General features: G+C 40.8%; 1 protein-coding gene across 11 annotated transcripts in view; it reads left to right on the plus strand.

Moving 5' to 3' along the window:
* The window catches only part of PTPRM (protein tyrosine phosphatase receptor type M), a 761,675-nt gene that overhangs the window by 171,778 nt on the left and 568,093 nt on the right, over nucleotides 1–21,804 (plus strand). For 10 of the 11 annotated variants that reach the window (XM_032310611.1, XM_032310612.1, XM_032310613.1 and 7 more), the window contains exon 2: nucleotides 21,580–21,702. In XM_032310611.1, coding sequence (XP_032166502.1) covers nucleotides 21,580–21,702 — 123 coding nt within the window. Of the gene's footprint in view, nucleotides 1–21,446; nucleotides 21,703–21,804 lie in introns of those variants that run through there. The other variant, XM_032310610.1, reaches the window with a different exon arrangement.

The following is a 21,804-nucleotide window of genomic DNA, read 5'->3' on the forward strand; positions in this document are numbered from 1 at the left end:
TGTGTTTTCTGGATCTTGTAAGTATTGTGATTTTGAATGCCACTTGGGCTCAGACATTCTGGGAAAGTACATATGATAAGCCACAGGTACTTTTTAAAAAAATATTTTCATGATTTCTACAAGAAGGAAACATGAAAGTAATGGTTGATGTTAGTTAGGATTTACTAATGTTGGACACAAACATGTAAGCCATGGAAACAGTATTCAGAGAAAATTCCCTACTCAGCTCAGATGTCTTTTGGTTTTTCAGTTGTGGCCACTTGGCAAAAAAATGTGTTTTCTAAGTTCATTATTTACTTTGATGGATGCTGTTGACTTAAATTCTATTTTGCTTCTTTTTCAAAAAAATAAATATTCTTAATTTTCTAATCACTATTTAAAGTAAAAATCATCTAGGGGCTTAATAATTGGGAAAGAGTGGATTCTAGAAATGTTATGATGAACAAGACACGGAGAACAGTTTTACAAATCGTTGGTTTTAGTAGACTAAGTTAGTTTGGAAAGGCATACCAATATTTCTCTAGCCATATACATTTGATTGAAGCTGTTTAGGAAAAATAGTAATTTTGTAAAACATCTATTTTAGAGGTAACCAGTGATCTCTAAATCCAGTATTTATGAGGGGAGAAAATGAAATGGATAACTTCTGGAACAAGGCACGTCCTGATTTTCACTAGTTCCGGTTATTAACTTGCTTATATAATCTCAAGATACTTATCTCTGGAAGCTGTAGCTTTTTCATCAATTAAATGAGCACATCCTTCCTGGTAGGGTTGCTGAGTTGTGCGTATTAAGTGTGATATGATAAGTAACTGCTACAAGCAGTTGATCAGTAAGGATTGGACTCTTTTCTCATTCCCTAGATGTGCTATAACCAGGCTTTAAATCAACAAAGACAGTTAGTCCATACATGACTGCAAGGGGGCCTTGCCATACTCCTACTACCTTTGAGAAGTTTCAAATGGTTAAATTTGCTTCTCTTTAAAATGCCATTCTTAGGCTTGCTCCTATCATTCGGTTTGGGCTCTATTTGCTAATGTTTTTGGTGGACTCATACCATGTTCTGTTGGCTTAATTTATAATTCTATTTTCTTTTTGGCTGTATGCATACTATTTCATTTCGGGACCCATTACACTGTTGGATTTTTGGCTTCACTCACCTTTCCCCCCGCCTTCTCCTCGTTGGCTCATCTCTTCGTATTTCATTTTGGCATCACTAATGTAACTGTTCACACGTGTGCTGTAATTCTGCCCAATACATCTTTAATGGGGCAGTATTCCTTTTTATTCCTTTTTATTTTTCAAAATGACAAGCTTATATTTCATGTATGTGAAAATGCCTTAGAACTCCTTGTTGAATATAGTTAACATTTTAGATGTTAACTGGGGCTGTCTAGGTGTGTTTTAGTTTCTATTTCTTCTTTACCATTTTCTTCAGATGCCTCAGAGTTTCTTTCCCCAGCGAATGAATATTAATGATCTCATGTGCAGGGAGGGATCTGTTTTGCATCTTCCTTGGAGCCATATAGTCACCCTGTACGATCGTCCTCTGTTCCCCCCACGTGCCTGTTTTATAAAGAAATTCATGGTGGGGGGCACCTGGGTGGCTCAGTGGGTTAAGCCTCCGTCTTTGGCTCAGTTCATGATCTGAGTCCTGGGATCGAGCCCCACATCGGGCTCTCTACTCAGCAGGAAGCCTTCTTCCCTCTCTCTCTCTCTGCCTGCCTCTCTGCCTACTTGTGATTTCTCTCTCTCTCTCTCTCTCTCTCTCTCTCTGTAAAATAAATAAATAAATAAATAAAATCTTTTAAAAAAAGAAATGCATGGAATATGAACTGTCAGCTTTTAGGTGCTCAAATCTAACACAAATATGGACGTGTAGTCCAAGCAAATATTTGAATGAAGGTATGTGTAAATAGTAAACAAAGAGACATGAGCGTCATTTACTATAGACTAGACTTCTGGCTTCCAAGACGTTACCTTCCTCCACTGTCTTCATTTTCTCTCATTATTGAGACATTAGGTTCCCTTCCACGTCACCTAGAATAATTGCTAGGCAGTTGTGCTGCTTGAAAATGAGTTCACAAGTCCTTTGATTGGACTGGCATGTTGTGCCAGTCATGATAGCATCTTTATAGAAATGCTGCTTTATTTCTTCATGATCTGTTCCCTGGAGAGCTAAGCAGCAGGGCTACAAAGCCATGGTTGGGGGGGGATCTCAGGACAAGTGGGCTGTAGGACCCACCTCCCTGTGAAGAGGCCAAAGGGAAGGGGTGTGGAGAGTCCTTCTGTCTTCTCCACCATAGCTGGAATGTTGTGGTTCAGAGACCACGTGCAGCCAGCTAGACACTTAAACGCAGGGACTGTGAGCTTTGAGGATATGACCACTGGGGTTAGTGAGTGTAGATTCACTGTGTGGCTTTCTTCAGAGTACAGAGTGACACGGGAGACCAGGGTTCCTGGGCAAACTGTTCCTGTCTCTCTCTCCTCCCTAGGTCCCTGCAAGAGCACGGTTCTCCAATCTACCATTAATTATTTACCCTTCTGATGAGTCGCTCTTCTATTTAGATGAAGCAGGCTATACGCTTTGTGATATTTGGATCCAAGAATATGATGATAATCATCAGGCAGATCAAACAGGTAGTGGTAGTAGAGGCGTGTGTCCCCTTATAGGAAGGGGTTGAGTGATCAGCAAAAACACAGCCAAGCCGAGACTGGCTTGAAAATAGGAAGACCAGCCAGCAGGAGCCGAGGTGGATCAGTAATGGTGGGAATGGAAGGCTGTGGTGAACAACAGAGGACTTAGCAAAGAAGAAAACAAGCCTAGTTTTCATCTCATAGATCATTGGAGGAGTAAGATGTTGTAATCTGTTCAGTGGGCGTGGTTCTTTTTCACAGTGAGGAGGAGGACCGGAAATGAGGAGAGAAAGAAGGAAATGGCAACACACTCCTGTCGGGCATGGACAAGGATAGGCAGCCTGCTAGGCGAGGAGAAGAGCGTGTCTGGTCCACACGGAGGAGTAACTGGAATGCTTCGTAGCTGGTTGCATTTGGGTCCAGAGCAAAAATAGGATTGGAAGGCGGTGCAAGAATTGTGTGCATTGTGTATCACTTGGCTTTTACACTGATTCAAGATAAAATGAGATGAGAACAATCTGTCCTGTTTCTCTCTCTTCTTAAATATTGTTGGCCCAGTATGTGACCAGACCTTTTAAATAGAAAGCTCTGCCTTCAGAAAATGAGGGGATATAATTAATTATGTTTGTGATCTTCCACATATTTTCCATTTTGTGGCCCCTTTCCAGTTGTCTGCGGCTCTCTGGGTGGAGGGCAAGAGTAAGAGTGTTCAGAACATGAAATTTGATGCCCGAGTAGCTGCTCTGAGCACGGCCTTTTCAACACAAACCTTGCCCTCCCGCTGGAGTTTCCCTTGGACAGCTTTGTTCCATTTTGGATTCTTTGTAAGGTCCATCTTCATTTCCTCTGTTCCTATCAGACCCCTCCGTATCCTTGTACTTTCTGACCTAACACCATTGTCTTCTCCCCGCTGGGTGGAACAGTAGATGCTGGTCCAGCTCTAATATTAATTTCCTCTCTGATACAGCACTTCTGAGCTGGAGCACATTAGCATTTCTTTTCAATTTTGAAGGGAGATTTGATCTCTCAGCACCCTCCCCAGTGTCTGAGTTTTCATGATGGTTCATTGTGGCTGCTTTACGTGGAAGGTCAGGTTTCCGATGTAAATGGAAAAGCAGATAAGTGGTTCATTCTCGGTGTCCCTGCATTTTGCCATAAACATGCCGGCCTCAGGGTAATGCTTCTCCAAGCACGCCTGCTTAACATGCTACCATTTGTAAAGGATCGATTGGTCCGACAGACTTGTTGGTAGTTGATTCTAGGAGTAAATTTTCTCTGGAATCTACTTGAGGCAATAAATCTTACTTCTCTCTCTGCCTTCCCTTAATTAACTTGATATTGTTGCCATCAGATCTTTATTTAATAAGTATGTAAAGGATCTTCGTTGATATTAAGATATCAATGCTGTTTGGGACAAAAATTCAAGGATGATATCTGAAGTGTCCATTTTAGTAAAGATGCAGTTTACTTAAGCAGGACACATGGAAGGGACATCCATGGATAGTCATTTTCCTGTGATTGTGTAGAGCAATTATACCATAAGGGAAGCGAGTGTCTTAGGGGTTGGGAAGCCAAGCGTCAGCTGAGATCCATTTCTGTTCATTACCCACTTCTTCGCTGTAAGCGAGTGAGATCAGTGTTCTGGCCTCCTCCCTTGTCTGCAAGATGGGATATCTATTTCGCCCTCCTTTGTCACCAGGCTGCTGTGGGTAACCATAAGGAATCATGGACATGGCAGTGTAGTAACCCCATTCCTGCCCACGGCAGACCCTGCTAAGCACCATCCTGCTCTGGTCTGCCTTTGCAGCCTGATTCCCCAGCCCTCCTTTCTATTATTCGTGCTGAAGTGAGCCCTGATGCCATGCCTTCTCACCATGCGTGTTTCTCCCCCCATGAGCTTCCCCCGGGTATTTCTGCTCCCTGGAATCTCTCTGTCTCGGCTCCTCAACACTTGACCCATCTTCCCAGCCACACCTGAAATGCCTTCTCCCGTATGAATTCTCCCTTGTTCCTCCTAATCTGAAATAGCCTCTTAGTAATCTCGGGTACCACATGTCCTTCTCCTCATGGGACTGAACTAGAGTTGGTCACAGATGTGGCCTGGTTCGCTAAGTTTATGGAAGTGGAGGATTGGCATCTGTTTTGGCATCTGTTGCCACACTGAGTGGTGTCCCTTGTATGGGTGCAGACTTACCACATGGTGACTGGAGTGCCTTTGATAAAGCAGGCAACCCTCCCCTGTCCCCAGCCTCATTATTCCTGTTGTATAGCATTTTGGAAGATCTCCAATCTTTTTGGCGTTGCCCTTGAAGGAGTGGCAGGATTCGTGTTCCCGTGTAGCTGTGTAAGACAGACATCCTTCAGGCCAGGCACTGCTTCCACAGTTAGCCTGGGGTGCTCACCATGTACTTGGGGGGAGACAATCGCACCCCATCCATAGTGAGAAGAGGGGCGATCTCATTCATGGGAGACTTGGGAGCTGATAGCTAAGGAAGAGAGAGAGGAAACGAATATATCTTGCGGCCTTGGGTCTAAACGATGAGTGAACAGCACTTTGCTGGAGGTTGGGCAGGAAGTGGATGGTGAAGGGAAGAAAGATTCCAGGAGCCTGTTGTGCTTGGAAGCGGGGGTGGTTGGGCGTGGACCGGGCAGAGCAGGTGAGGATGCTGAGGGAGATGCCCTCAGGTCAGATGGAGAAGACAGGGGCTGGGCTGCTCAGGAGGGGTGAGTGGGAGCCATGGGAGCATCTGTTTCCAAGACAATTGCTACCATGAGAGGAAAGGAAAATGGCCGGAGCAGAGGATCTTACCTGCTTTCAGCCAGCAACACTACCCGGAAGCGAACTAAAACTCAGAGCCCCAACCTTGCCCCCAGCAATTCTGATTCCATAGATCTAGGGCGGGGCTTAGGACCTGGGTTTGAAGAAATTAGCCGGTGATTCTGATACAGGTGGTCAGTGATCTGCCCTTTGAGTCAATGCGGAACTGGTCTCAAGAACTTCATCAACTCAAGGAATTGCAAAATTTGCACGTATACACACTTGTTGCCGGAGGCAGATCATGGATAGCTCTGTTCGGATTCTCAAAAGGATCTATAAGCTCCCCAAAAGTTTCAGGATCTCTGAGCTGGGAGGAAAGCTTATACAGAATGAGAACAATGCCACGGCAGGAATACTGGAGATCAGTAACCTTTAAAAAATGTTTTGTGATACAGGGAAAGTTGGTTATTTTCAGCAGCCCTCCTGTAAACACATGAGGGAAAGGAGGGCTTGCCACCTGGTTTGTAAATTGGGATTTAAATTTGGATTAATATCTCAGTATCTGAAGAAAATACAGTGTTGGTTGATCCAGAGATTTAACAGTTTATCTGTAATGGGTTTTTTTTTTTTTTTGGAAAAAAAATTTTTTTTTCTGACCTAATTAAATCTTCTGGTTTCCCTTGGGTTTTATTTTTTAATTTTGAAGTTTGCAGTATATAAAGTTCAGTATAATGAAGGTTTTTATTGAAAATTATTAGTAATGGGGCCATATTTTGGTCTCCTGTGGCTAAAGTCATGTCTACATTCCCATGATAAACATCTTTCTGAAATTGATGGAGCATCTGAGAAAGAACTGATATTGATGCAACTTGGTTTTTACTCCCATCCCAAGAACTTTTGTTTCAGTCAGGTATACAGCTGGAAAGTGCCTGGGTGTGCCTGTGTGGCTCACTTGGTTAGGCATGACCTGCTTATGGCTCGGGTCATGATCCCAGGATCCTGGGATAGAGTCCCGAATTGGGCTCCCTGCTCCTCGCGGAGCCTGCTTCTCTCTCTCCCTCTGCCTGCAGTTCCCCCCTGCTTGTGCTCTCTCTCTCTCTCAAATAAATAAATAAAATCTTAAAAAAAAAAAAAAAGGGAACTGGTGCCTGCTCCCTCATTTTTTCTTAAACCAATGTTAAATTGGACATATGATTTGACCTGGCAAAATCACTGCTACAAAAGGGACACAGTAAGTCTGGCAGGGGGTCTCTGATCAGAGATGTGCTCCCCAGCGAAGGCTAAAGCTGGGCAACTCGCCCAGTAACCCTCCTTATTCTTAGCAGTGGGGCTTGTGTCCCAGTGTCCACATCTGATCATTGGCTTAAATATTAGAAAAATAAAGTTTGCCTGTGTAGTTTCCTCTAGGCAAATTTCTGTCCCCATGAAGGGCTACTATTTCTTATGTTTAGTCAGTATTGTATTGATCCACAAGGGTTTATTTTCAATTCATGGGGTACCTAGCACTAGGTGAGATGTTGTTGAAGGTCAGTGTCCAATATGACCAAGGCCCAACGATAAGCTTACTGAAAGAGTATCCCATAAGAAAGAGAGATCCAGGCCATGTTTAATCAGATGTAAAATTATGCACTCAGATGTTTAAAAACAATTATCTAGGGACACTTTGATGAATTAATTACAGTGACCACGGTTTATGACAAACCATCCATATTAAAAAAAATACTGGTAATAATAATAGTAATAATAATAATAATAAATTTAAAATCTTCTAGAAAAGCAGAGATCTCTATTCTCTTGTCTTTCTATTATAATTATCCCAATGAGTAGCTTATGAAGCAAATAGAACTCATCCCAGATATATTTTGAAGTCACTGAGTTTGATCTGATCTTTTTTTGGAGCTGCTCCCCATCAACTTTTCCTCTGTTTAAATGCCCTTAAGTGGGCTCTATCAAGATAAGAACTATCTAACATCTCATTATTTGTATGTGTGGATTATTTGCATGGCCCTGAATATGCTCTAAATAAATATTTTTACCGGAGTGGATGTGGTTGCAGGACTGGTCATATGCATCCGTTTTCATAGTGTTTGTTTGAGTTTTAGATTTTGAGCCTCTCTCTTGCAGTGAAAAATATAAACTGATTCAGATGCTTTTAGACATGAGTGAGCAGCAGCTGAGGGCCAGGACAGGTTGAGAAGAGTCCTACTGATCTTCTATGAGATATTCCTGAATCCTTTTGGCAAATAAGATGTGAATCATTTTGGGGTTGAATGGGATGGCAACGATCACCCCAAATCAGTTCCAGCCCACACGGATTTGACTTCAGTCCTGTGAAATTGTGCTCTCCGCTCTCTGAGGCAGGAACCTGGCCAGCCACCCCATGGATGTTCCTATCTTTTTACCTGTTCACCACCTCTGCCTTCTCTTCTCTCTTTACAGTTGAGCTCTGCTATTCTTTCTGCTTGTATTATTTAACATTATTTTTCTTAGTTTTTATATTAGAATCAGACCCTTTCAAACCATACACTTGGAGACACACCAACAGATTTTCTCCTCTGTCATGTTCTGGATAAAGAAGTATTGCATTTATGAGAAGAGAGAGAAAAATCATAGACTGTATACTTTAAGAATGGAAATCTTACCTGAGAGATCATCTAGATCTGAAGTTGTCAAATATTGTTAAGTGTTAACTTTTTAGGGTACATTTCTTTTATTGTCTGTGGAACAGTAATATTTAAATGACTATTGAATGTATGAGGTTGAAGCAGGGTTTTAGGAGGGCCTGACGTAGGCTCACCTTTACAGTCTAAGGGAGTCTAAGTCTAAGGGAGCCCAGGGGTTCTGAGCATCACACTGAAAGAACAGTGGTCTAGTTTATGCTATTTTTAAAAAAAAATTTTTAAGATTTTTTTTTATTTATGACAGATGTAGAGCACAGGTAGGCAGAACAGCAGGCAGAGGGAGAAGCAGGCTCCCTGCTGAGCAGGGACTCGATCCCAGGACCCTGCGATCATGACTGCACCAAAGGCAGACACTTAACCGACTGAGCCACCCAGGTGTCCCTATGCTATTTTATGTAGATCCAACACTGAGGAGCAGAAAGGAAAGGAAGCCAACAGTTACCTATTTACTAGACAGAAGGTAAGAGGGGTAGGGAAGTGGATACGTTGGTAGGCAGGCAAACAGACAAAATAAATGTGTCTGTAAACACAGACATAGGGTGCCTGGGTGGCTCAGCAGGGAGCCTGCGTCTTCCTCTCCCTGTGCCCCTCCCCCTGCTTGTACTCTCTCTCTCTCTCTCTCTGTCAAATAAGTAAAATCTTTTAAAAAAATAAACACACACATATATACACAAAGTTTAATTCTTACATTATTCTAGAAGGTAGGTGGTTTTACAGATGAATATGTCAGGCGAGCTTGTAAATGGATAGGGTTGAGACTTACCTCGGGTCTTTTTGGTGGTTTATCTACATTCTGGTCGCTGTATCTCCACAGGGCCAGTCGGTTGCCTTTCCCAAAGCCACATGGAGGCAGGAGCAGGACTAGGACCCAGAAATTCTGCTTCCTCAACCAGGGTTGTTCCCTTAGACTACTCCTTCTCTTTAGCCAGTGGTAAAATAATCCCTACTAAAACAGAAAATAGAATACTGAGTAAATGCTCATTTATAAAAAGTAGGATGCTTCAGTTGTGTTGACCTTGAGAAGGGTTAATATTCTTAGTTCCCTATATTTTAGCAACTAATTGTTCATGTACAATGACTGGAAGGAAAGCTGATTCACAGCCATTTTTACATTATGTAAGTATTGTTCTTTGCTTAGAGAACACAGCTTCCTTGTTTAAAAAATTACACAATGAACTGTTTTACTTCAAAGTTTATTTTCTTTATGGCCCCCAAATGGAAGCTCGATATTGATTACTTACTCACTCCTTTTACATTTCATGAAGGTGAAAGATATGTATCATGTAACCATTAGTATTCTTTTTATGTTTGAAACATAAAATCAAAACAACCAGAGTTCCAGTGTGATACACAGAAAATCCGTATGCGTTTTGTTGACTTATGCTGAGGTTTGCCAAATAACAGCCTTATTATGCAGATTCTTAGAATAACAGGCCATGGATATTTTAGATTCTCACATCTAGTTGCTGACTCTCTGGTTTTCTTTTTTTCTGGACCATTTAGGGACAGGAGGCCTTCAGGATGAGTTTTGGATCTTTCTTTTGGCTCCTACAGCAGTTTTCATTATTTCCCCCTTTTAAACAACTTCCTGCTCCCCCACCCCCTCCCCCCACCCAGGTTGTCTTCCCTGAGGACAAGGGTTTCTTTTTTATTCTCCACATATTTTTTTGAACCCCCTCTCACTTCCTCCCCTCCTGTGCCTGGCATTTGGATCTACCACTGAGAGAAACTGGGCAGACAGAGAAGAGGGGAAGAGGGAGAGAAAGAGATGTTATGAATCAGATAAAAAAGCCAAGAAAGAACTCTAGAATCAGGATTTCTTCCTCTTCTAGTATAGTCAGAGTACTGAATGAGTAGAATCTATTAGTATTTTTTTCCCTCATTTTTTCCCCTTCTAATAAAGATAGAACAATAAGTAGTTTTTGCATTTACCTTTGTTATAGAAACCTTCACAAAACTCCATTAAATCCAGGAGGTATTTAATGAGTAACTGGCACCTCTGTAGGACTGAGGATACAGAGGGGAAGAGAACATTGGCCAGACCACGGAGCTCAGGATACAGTGGAGAAAACAAATGTGCCTACGATCATTTTGCTGAATGTGGTGATAAGGATACCTAGAAGAACTATATATTTTACAGTGATAGTACATAGGAAGGAGGGATTGATTTTATCTGTGCAGAGGAATTAGGAATGGGTATCCAGGAGAGGTAGCATCTGAGCTGGCATTCGAAGAGTGAGCAGACTCAGGGGTGGGTGGTGGCACGTGTGTGCAAACATGCAGCATGTGGGCAACACCGTCCTTGGAGTGAATCTACAGATAGTCAGGAACTACTGGAGCGTACTCTTACAGGGATATGGTGGCAAGAAATCAAGATAAAGAAGTTGACAAGGTTCATATGTCACATGATGACATTTGAATATTATCCCATGGGCAGTGAGCGGTCCACGAATAGTTGTTAAGTAGGGATAGACCATTTCTAGTTAAGTGTTTTATAAAAGGTCAGCTTGCTGGTGGTGTGCAGGATATAGTGGACAGGGCAGAGTCTAAATGTGATGGGTCAAAGTCAGTGGGGACATGAGCTGAAATTCAGGTTGTGTTATGGTGGGAGTAGTGGGAATGGCAGGGAAAACATCTGAGAAGGTGTTTGAGGGGTAAGGTGTTATGCAGAGAGGTGGTTGACCCAAAGGTTTTTGGCTTGAGCCTCTGATTTGTGGTGCCATCAGCCACCATAGGCAGTAACCACAAAGAGGTGTCTGTCAGTTTAATTTCATATTTCAGGTAGCATACACCTAACATAGCTATGGCTTTCTTTGATGCTCATGGTCTTCTAACAGTGAGTATGTTTTTACATACCCCACCAAGTTCAACCCGTACCATTTCCCTAGGAAATAGGTAGTAAATTGTACAAAAGAGTCCTATCTTCTGTAGGATATAAATACTCAGGGATTTGCCTAAGGTCAGAATTGCCCTCCACCTGCCAAATCCTTTCAGGTACTTCCGAGTTGAAGACCCATGTACTGTTTCTGAGTAAGCCCAACACAGCCACTTCCCAACTGTTGGCTCTGGAATAGATGATGTTTCCTCATTTGAGTACCATATTGGTAGGAGACTTTGGACTCATGTTGTATACAAAAATTGCTCATCTTTGGACACGAGAATTATACTAAACCCATTGTGTTGTGTACTCTAAGTAAGGCACAAGGGATAAAGGAAGATGACTGATGGGTGGGGTGGGGATCTGCCCCATTTCCTGTTTCTCACTTCCAGCTCATTCGGCCATATAAGCATTGGGCTCTTGAACTAAATGGAAGACTTCTGTATTATAACCACCAGCCTCCCCATTTTCATCATTGAAATCATGTACATTTGTCACTCCTGTGATGTGAGCCTTGCAACTCCCCTTTTCCTACAGAGAGCAAGACACAAGGTCTGTGACTTGCCCTGAGATAGAATAGGTAGTTGACAGATCCAGGACTTCATGTATCCTGGGTCTCAGATTCCAATTAAACAGAGTCAGTCTTACAAGTTAACAATTTTTGTTGTAGAATCATTACTCGTAATGATAGGAAATTGGAACAAATGCTTTACCAAGAGGATATAGGAAATTATATTTACTTTTCCTTATAATTTGATTCTACCCAATGAGTGTGATGTGTAGAAAAAAAATGTTTATTGAGGGAAATATATTTAGTGGAGTTTAGGTTAATAAGTACCCAGTGGAAAAAAAAAATAATCAGCCACCGGTTTGAAGCTGAAAAGCATGGCTCAGCTGTCCTGCCTGTTGGTGAATTCAGGAGTTTATGTTATCAGCTTTCCCAGATAATGATTTTGTGCTAATAAAATCATGGAGAGATGGATTTGTAAATCACGCTAAACTGGCAGGAGCACTACGGGGCATAAAATGCAATTCTGTTTTTTTATTAATTTCCTGGGTTTCTCTGACCAACAACCAGGATCATTTTCTACTTAGGATACCTACTCTTGTTGAGCAGTTCTACTTAGGGGAAAAAATGGCAGATGGGGGGTTTCTTAGCATGAAATTAGAGCACAGAATTCAACACTTTGATCAAGCAGGTTATTCTTTTGCCCTTAGTCACCTGAGAGATATTTATGACTAAAAGGAGTTATTTAGAGCCGTGATTTCCAAAAGGCTACCGCTGCACCCCCTTTGAGGTGTATAGTACACTCCCTTGGTGCATGGAAGAAAATATTTGAACTTCAATTTATATTTACTTTATAGTTTGCACTTGAAAAGGTCAGCTGTCTGTGTCTATAATAATCTGCATTATATAGTTTATAAATAAGTAAACATAGGATGGTTGTGCCTTTTTCAAAAGCTGATCATACCTTCTTAAAAATGTTTGAAGCCACTGATCTGGAGCACTTTTCTAAAATTGGGTCAATGATTAGATTATTCTGGGAATTTTTTTTTTTTTTTTTTTTTTTTTTTTAAGGCACCGATTCCCAGGGCTGCTTCCAGAAGGGTCTGGTTAAATAGGTCGGTCTTGGACAGCGGTTATCATAACTTAGTAAGCATGAGAGTCTCCTGGAGGTCTGGCTTGTTTAAACACAAGACCCCACCCCCGAGTTTCTCATATAGGAGGTTGGGGGTGGGGCCCAAGAATTTACATGTCCAGCAAGATTCCCAGGTGATGCTTGCTGGTCCAAGAATCCACTCTGAGAACCACTGCTCCATGGTGGAAGCCAGGACACAGGTAGCTCCGAACATGAAGTGATAAATGCTTATCTAGATGCGACCATCTTCCCCTCTAGACAGTTCTTGGAGATAGTCTATCATTTTGTTTTCCTTTTTTATTCCTGTTGCTATGATCGAGGCAGACAACTGTTTTTCACACTGTCATTTTCAATATTGGTGTGGACAGTAAGAGGACCAGTGTTAGATTCAGGAAGACTCAAATTTACAGAGAGTTTATATGAGTTGTTTAATGAATCCTTTAGCAATTCTATAAGGTATTTATTTGTCAGTGGAAAACTGGGGCATGTCCATAATGATTTGGATGCATCTGTATTTGCAAATAGAAATGACACTGTTACCCATTAGAAAAAAAGATCTTAAGGTCAATAAAAATGCATGGCTGTTTGTTGTAATCAGGCCTTTAAAAAAAAATTAGGAATCAATAGATCGATATAAAATGAAATATGCAGGGCCGCCTGGGTGGCTCAGTGGCTTAAGCCTCGGCCTTCAGCTCAGGTCATGATCCCAGGGTCCTGGGATCAAACCCCACATCTGGGCTCTCTGCTCAGCTGGGAGCCTGCTTCCCCCTTTCTCTCTGCCTGCTTCTCTACCTACTTGAGATCTCTCTTTCTCTCTGTCAAATAAATAAATAAAATCTTTAAAAAGAATGGAACATGCAGTAAGTATAATAAGCCATAGAAACTTTAAGAACAATACCACTCATTTCCTTTGGCTTATATAAAATATATCCATCGGCAAATAGCACGTTTTACAATAGAGCATAGCATTAGCCTTTTAAATGCCTGTGCAATGTGTAAAAACCGCTTGCTAGATTAAATTATGTAGAATAGCATTTCTATAATGCTTAGTGTCTGATTCACTCACCATCACCGGGGCACTGAAAGTTTAAGAGGCTTTATATACTTGCATTGTTTGGCAGGCAATTAAACGTAGATGTCACTGGGATTGATTTATAAGAAGAAAGCAGTGGCTTTGCTATGTTGGTGTAGGTTTTCTTTAATGCTTAAAACAATTGTTTATATTATAGCTCACTTTCTGCTTATAGTTTGAAATGTATTAATTTATCGCCATTTATCTGACAGTTTTAATTTGAAATAAGTGGAAAAGACCTAAGGTTACACTCATTTTAGGACAATAGAACATAGAACATTAATTTTTTGGGGGGGTACTTGAGCATTCGTTTTTGATTTGCCCTCTCTGTAGAGAGACCTGTTTAATACTTTATGCATTTAGTAAAGGCTGCCTTAAATGGGGTCATTCTGTATTTAGAACAAATGAGAAAAATGTTCCAGAAATCTCCTCAAGGAGTATTCCTGTCTTTTCACAAAATAACTTTAAATGGACTGTAATTATAACAAGACGAACTTCATTGCTACAGTGTATGTCAATTTAACCTGTTAAAGGCAGAGCAATTCAAAATGTATATGTATCTTATAAGTCAGTTTATGAAATTAACATTTGATTGTCCGCCACTGGCTTCTTAGAAACAGCACTTTGAAGAGTTTATTTGCAAAGCGATCAGGCAACAGTCATTATATAAATATTACACATTGTTTACTTTATAGAGGTACATTCAGGGTAAAAATATGCAGACTGGAAAGAGAATGAACTTTTCACTCAGACCTTGGGTGAACTTCTAGCTCTACCTTTAACTCTCTGTGGCTTTGGGCAAGATATTTGACTATTCCACACTCCCATTTGTAAAAACTGGGGTGTGCTGATGAATTTCTAGTCAGAAGACAGAAATCACACAGTAATTGGAACAGGGAGAGTTTCATTTAAAGAATAATTAGGGCGCCTGGGTGCCTTAATAGGCAACTGCCTTGGGCTCATGATCCGCAAGTCCTAAGATTGAGTCCCGCATCGGGCTCCCAGCTCCATGGGGAGTCTGCTTCTCCCTCTGACCTTCTCTCCTCTCATGCTCTCTCTCACTCTGTCTCTGAAACAAATAAATAAAATCTTTATAAAGAATAATTAACTCTAACAGTGGATTGGAATATAGGAGATTGGCTAGCACAGAGTAAAGAGAGCTCTAAGAACAAAGGAATAGCAAACATGAGAAGCTGGCACTGCTCCAGAGAAGAAAGGGTCCATGGAGGAGATCCATCTAGAGCTGAGATCCAGGGCTCAGTGGATGGCAGGCAAGTCACTGTGGGACCACGTGATGGAACTCCGAGGAAATGTGTCTTCTAGTGTAGCAGGGGAAGCTGTTCATGGGAGGCATGTCTCTGACAGGCACTCCGCTACAAAATTGCTCAGGGGGTCCTGGTGTAAGCCACTCTCCGGGGTGCTGCCCACTGCCAGGCACCTGTCAAGCTGGGCACTGGGAAGCCTCCTGCATTGTGGGTCTGGAGAAACCCTGTGAGTTTAGGAGCCTTCCAGGGAGCCCTTCGAGACTACCCCTCCCTCCCACAGTGCTTCTCCAGAACCCTCTACTGTTAAAGCTTACTGTCTTGCCCTCCGGGACAGGAAACATAATTAGAGGACTTGGGTATCGTTTTGCAGAGCAAGCAAGGAAAAGTGAATTTAGAGCTGAGAGGTAATGCATTGAGAGCTGGCATAAAGGATATGAGTGCTTGCCTTTAGGGTTTTTAAGATCAAATAATACACGTAAACATATGCATGGTTTTGTTATGTAACAGTTTCTTTGAATTGAGAGGAAAGCCTCATACTGGTTGTGAAGAGTAAGTGAAATAATGCCTGTATGTTGCCTTCAGCAGAATCTGGCCAGCACACGGTAGATGTCCACAGAGAGGTAACTGTTAATACCAGAGAACTTTCTAGATCACAGGTTGTCCTCTGCCTGCTCTAATAAGGCTCTCATATATTAGTGTTGATTAGTAACTTCAAGACATATAAACAGTCCCAGGTAATGGTTCTCATTCCCAAACTTTAAAGACCTCAGGTAGCAACATTTGAAGGGTCCTGAAGTCAGTTTAGTGGGTAGGATTTTCCAAAACCAAATAGAACAGAGATGAACAATATCAGTGTATCTCAGGAGAGATAAATTTGGTTTACAAAATGTACACGTATGTGTGCTGGGTCAACATGTATGACCCTCATGGGTCACAATGTATAGAATTGTTAAATCATTATATTGTATACCTGAGACTAATATAATACTTAATGTTAATTATACTTCAATAATAAAATGATAAAAGTAAATAAAATAAAATATATATATGTAAATATATATATGGAATATAGGAGATTGGCTAGATATGTAAATATATATATATACACTGCCCTCACCCTTGCAGTTTGTTTTCCTTTGTCTGCTCTCCAGGCCTAATGCTTCAGTATGACATAGAATAATCATATGAAAGATCCTATAAGGTTTCCTTGGGGAAAAAGTACACCATCCTCTCCTTTATAGCTTCTATCTTAATGATATAATAACTAGTCTTGGATCTACTGAATAATTCTCTGCTATGCCAGAGAAAGGAGAAAGATAAATTCTCTTCAGTGTGCGGATGACAATATTTTATTTTCATCAATCAAGAATAACCTTTATAGACAACTAGCCTTGCTATCTAATTATTGCACCCCCCCCAAAAAAGTGTTCAACTTTTCTAAAGCAAAAGCCATAATTTGTGGAGACCTAATTAACATTTAACCAGCTTAGTTTTCAACCATTATAGAAAATGAACACGTTCACTGATTTTGTCACATTCGTAGCTTATTCATGTTGGAATACACAAGGACAGGGCTGTGTGTTTTGTGGGGCTATATTGAGATTGCTTTCATTGTTCAAGTGGATATTACATTAAACTTTTTTTATTAAAGATTTTTATTTGAGAGAGAGAGAAAGAGTGCACAAGTTGGGGGAGGGAGAGGGAGAAGCAGATGAGTAGGGAGCCTGATGCAGGGCTTGATCGCAGGACCTCAGGATCGTGACCTGAGCTGGAGGCAGATGCTTAACTGACTGAGCCACCCAGGCACCTCCACATTATAATTCTTTTAAAAAATTCCAGCCAAAATTATTGTAGCCAAATTATGCATAGAATCTTGGGGAATTCATTACCCATTTTTCTAAAAAGCATTTATTGAGTGCCTACAATATACCAGTTCTAGAGAGTACCAAGATGACTAAGATAGAGTTATAAACCAAAGTTACTTTTCAGCAGAATTCCTACCCTAGCTATAGGCTTTCATGCACCTGTTTTGTTTTTTTTTTTTTAAACTCTGCAATTTTTGTGAGAAAAAAAAAAATCAGGCCTGATGCCATTTCATCTGATTTCTTTTTAAAGATTTATTTATTTGTTTTAGAAAGAGGGAGGGGGAGAATGAAAGGGAGGGGCTGGGGGAGAAGGAGAAAGAATCTCCAACAGCCATTTCATCTGCTTTCTTAAGTACATGGCTCTATACATGAGTCATAGCAGAGACTAGTTGCAATTTTCAGTTGGGAAGTAAGTACATAAACTCATGGTAACCCATTAAGACTTTGTCAAGAGAAAGAATAATCATAAAGATCATTTTAAAGGATATTATAACTTTAACCCTAGAATGCACTGAACTCCCAAAAAATCAAGTTTACTGAATGAAAGTCTGGGAACATGGTCTCCTAACGTGTTACTAAATCTACCCTAAGACCCATTTTATTCTGGTAGATGCTTTTGAGAAGTCGTCATTAATTTACGTTGTTTGCTTCTTACCAGGGAGGACAGTTCTCTCTGGATTTCTGATGAGGTGTGCTCAAGTTTCCTTTGAGTTTTCGGCTTCGGAGATACCGTCACAGAGTGTTAAGAATGTGGGCTCTTGAGACGAGATGCCCGAGTTCAAAGTTCACGATCTTTCAGCTTTGAGACCTGTGTGAGCTGTATAACCAACTTCTGTGGCTCAGTTTCTGTATATGTGATATGATGATCATAGTCTCTACCTTCGAGGTTGGGAATGAGGATTAAAGGAGCCTTCAGCCATCAAGCCCTTGTCACACTCAGCCCCCATTATTAGTTTTGGTACTAACATCATAGTCTTAATAGATACTGCGAACTGTGTAATCAGTGAGATCTTTCTCTTTGCCCTAGCTACCCCAGAGGTCAAAGTGAACTTTGTGGCTAACTGCCAGCAAATGAGGCTAGTGCCTTTTTTTTTCATTACCTGGCAGTGGTGGTGGAGTCCTAGGCCTATTGCTGGTGTAATCTTCTATTCCTTTTTTCCTTTGTTTACTTTCCCAGCTTTTGAACTTTTATTTTCCTTTGCTTCTGTTAATTTAGTGTTTATGTCATGGTGTTGCACTGCCTGTCTGGGAGCAAGCCATGCTGTCATCAGTCTTGTATAGAAATCATCACTCTTGTCTGCTACCTAAATATTTGACATCCGTGGACACACTTCCTTTTGCACGATTCCTCACTCTTCACCCAGCACATTTGTGTGGGGTATTCAAATTCACTACGGAAAAGTCTTCCCCAATGTATGATGAAGGCACAAGCACATGTGTGTTAGTGTGTAAGTGTATGTGGGGGGGGGGCGGCGGCAGCGAGGGGAAGAAGGAGGGAGAGAAGGAAAGTGGATGGTGAAGACTGCCCATCCCACCTAGCTTGTGTCTCCTCTCCTCCATCTTGTGCATGACTCTTGATTTAATACTGATTCCCCTCCACAGAAGAGACATCATTTAATTTGATTTGATGGGGGAATATAGTCCAGCCATAAGCTGTGGGGCAGCAGTCCAAGTAAGACAACTTGGGAGAAACCTTGGCCAGGTGTATTGCTGACCACGTTGCCGTATGTTCCTGTACAAAAGCTGTGTTATTTTGAAAATCAAGGAGGTTTATTTTTGGAAATGCTTCATTTTACTGCATTTTAGGGGACTAGGCTTCCTTGTCACTTTCTTCATTGACCCCACAACATTTACTTAAGAAACCTCCCAGCCCTCTGTTCTTTGCTCCTGCATGGCTCCGTAGAGGAACACTCCTTTGTCCCAGCGTCAGTGCTCACGACTCTTCACCTTCTTGTGACACACATTTTTAAATTTTCCAGTTATGTACCCCAGCTGTTCACAATGAAATGAACCCATGAGGGTAATTACTGTAAGAAGGATTTCAGAACTAATAATAACTGATACTGGTTGAACATGGCTAACACACTGTGATACACTAACTTTACATTTGCTATCTAATTGAATTGTCAGAAATACTACGTGAGGAATGGTTTATCTCCATTTTATAGCTGGAGAAACCGGGACTCAGAGAACCAAAGCAATCTGTCTACAGTCACAAAACTAGCTGTGGAAGACTAGGGATGTGCCAAATGTTGGACCCTGTCCACTTCACCACTGCACAAAGCTGCCTTGAAAACCAAAGTTTAATCATTCTCCCTTTAATTGGTTATTTTAATTCAGATGTAAACATGATAATTTCATCTCATTTTAGCTCAATAAACCAACTTTGCTATTTTTAGGGTCTCACGTCTGTTGGATGAAGGCCAGTGGTGGCTCGGAAAATTGGTGTGCAGGGGGGTATATCTTTCAGCAATAGGAAATTCATAGTCTATCCCATTTTCCAGTGGTTTGATAATCCTACATGGACCCAGAAAGAACCGTGTCATACATTTTATGTGTCCTTTCAAGTGATAAAAACAGCTTTATGTAATGGGAGATTATATCTTTGCACCAGCATTGTGTTAGTCTTTGGGGCTTACTGTCAGCCATGCCTGCTTTTGCCTTTATGTTTGGTTATATCTTCAGTGCCAGTGGTTGTTTTGTAAATCAGATCTTTAACCAGCATTGAGTTGTTCTGTGGTTGCCTATACTGATTTTTCACTGTTTAAGATTGCTCTGCAAGACTTTCATCAAAGTGCTATCTAGGTTTCCAGTGTGGAGGGGGGCAATTTTCTCTCAAAATTCATGGTGGTTTCTTTCTGTCTGAATATTATTAGTGCTACTGCTGTTTGAGCCCATTCCTCCTGTACTGACACTATCTTCTATGTCAGAATTAGGGTTTGCAAGCAAGGGGAAATAGTTCCCATTGATGTTTGCACAGTCTTCTAACATTCCTCACCCCAAATTGGAAAGTTGTTAGTCTTATGTGCTCTTAAACAAATCCACTTTGTTTCTGAACTTGTTGAAGCTGAGTAGGAGGGAAGTATAAATTACCATTTGTTGTCAAGGTGAAATATTGAGTTAGTGCTATATCTTTGTAATGAGTTTCTGCTCTCAGTGGAATGTTTAATTGACCAGTTCTGTTAAAGTGTCAGAGAAGATGGTGTCCAGGGTCACTAATTTCACCATCACGCCTGGAGCTAACAACTGAGACAGAGCTAGGAAGCTGGGAGAAACCTTCTAAACTGGTCTGAGGTCCCTTGACTCTGCTCTGTTTAAATTTTTTTTTTTATCAACGATTCGGAGGCAGACGGAGAATGTGTGCTCATCAAATTGGCAGATAACCTAAGTCTAGGTAGGGTGACTAACACCCAAATGATAAAATCCGGATTCCAGAAGTTCTCAACAGGCTAGAGTAATGCATGGAAAACAATGAAATGGGGTTTAGTAAGGATCCATGTATAGCCCTGTGTTCATTTGTTCACAGGGTAGAGCTAAGATAAATGCATATACATTTGAAGAAGCAGAGTTTGGGCCTTTTTAAAGGGGGAATTGTCTACAAGGCAGGGATGCGTTCCTGAATTTTCAGAATGCCTTATCTGTTCAGAGCTGTCTAGCTGTCTCGAAGATTGTAGATTTTATGTAAGCATTGGGATGGAAGCTGGCCCAGGTGACCTCTAACACTTCTCTCTACCTCTGAGTTTGTACAATTGCTATTTTATTTTTTTTCTTGCTGCCTGGGCATACAGTATAGACATGGTGCAATAATACTCTTATTTTTGGATTTTCTTGACCAGAACCCTTAATTGTCATCATTGGAAAGTAATTATAATTAATAGCTTTAATTAACATAAGTAATAACATTATATAATGCACATCAGAATTTTAATAATAATATGATCAATATAATCACTCCCTTTCACAATGTGAAACTGGTAGAAAGATTTAATACTGTAATAACTCAAAGTAATAAGAGATATTTAAGAGGATGTGGGTAGGACTTAAAATTGTCAATGTGCCCCAGGATGCTGAAATAGCTGAATTGTTTTGTAAAACTGCATCTTCTTTTATTCTTTGTTTCTTTAAGTAGCTTCATTTCTAGCACCAGAATTAAGCAGATGTTTGCATGGTTAGCTTTGAATTTATTCTTGCCTTTAAAGATTGTGTGGGCTATACACAAATTTATAATCTCTCAATATCAAGACTCAAATCTTCAAAGTATTAAAGTGAAAGTTGATTTTATCTTAGATTAAGAATAATTCTTAGAAAAATATTTTGCAAGCTGTATTCATGGTCTCTACTGCATTTTTATCCCTGACATTGCGCCAGTGTTATGGTGAAAGCGTTTCTCCTTTAATTTTTTTGGACACATTATTGTGTTTTTCTATTGAAAACATGTTGAATACCTAGGGTAATCCCATTAAAGTTTTGAACACAAGATCAGTTATTCCAAATTCCTGCAAATCTGGAAAATATGAATTATAAATTTGCTTAGGTCTACTTTCATTTGGATTATACACACATTGGATTCTTTGGAGGAACAGTGTAGCATAACAGTATGGCAAGGCCTGGTTAAGACTTAGCATTTAGGGTACAGTAGGGTCAAGATCCATGGTACCTGGACACAAAAGTCAAATCAAATTCAACGTGGTATCAAGTAGGTTTATAGTTACCTGCAATCATCATAGCTTCTTCCAGAGGTCTGCTCTTTGCTTACATTACTTTTCATTCTTTCACATCGTAGGTGGTTGCCTTTTTGATGAGCCATATAGCACCTGTGGATATAGTCAGGCTGAAGACGATGACTTCAACTGGGAGCAGGTGAACACCTTGACCAAACCAACTTCTGATCCATGGATGCCATCAGGTTTGCATGTAGTTTTAAATTTTCTTTCTAAAATCAAAGCTTCACTATACAGTCTGAATCACAGTAAATATTTATTGGGCATTGGCTGAATGAATGAGGGTG

The sequence above is a fragment of the Mustela erminea genome, chromosome 13 (assembly GCF_009829155.1).
Source record: "Mustela erminea isolate mMusErm1 chromosome 13, mMusErm1.Pri, whole genome shotgun sequence".
In the NCBI taxonomy this organism is placed as follows: Eukaryota; Metazoa; Chordata; class Mammalia; order Carnivora; family Mustelidae; genus Mustela; species Mustela erminea.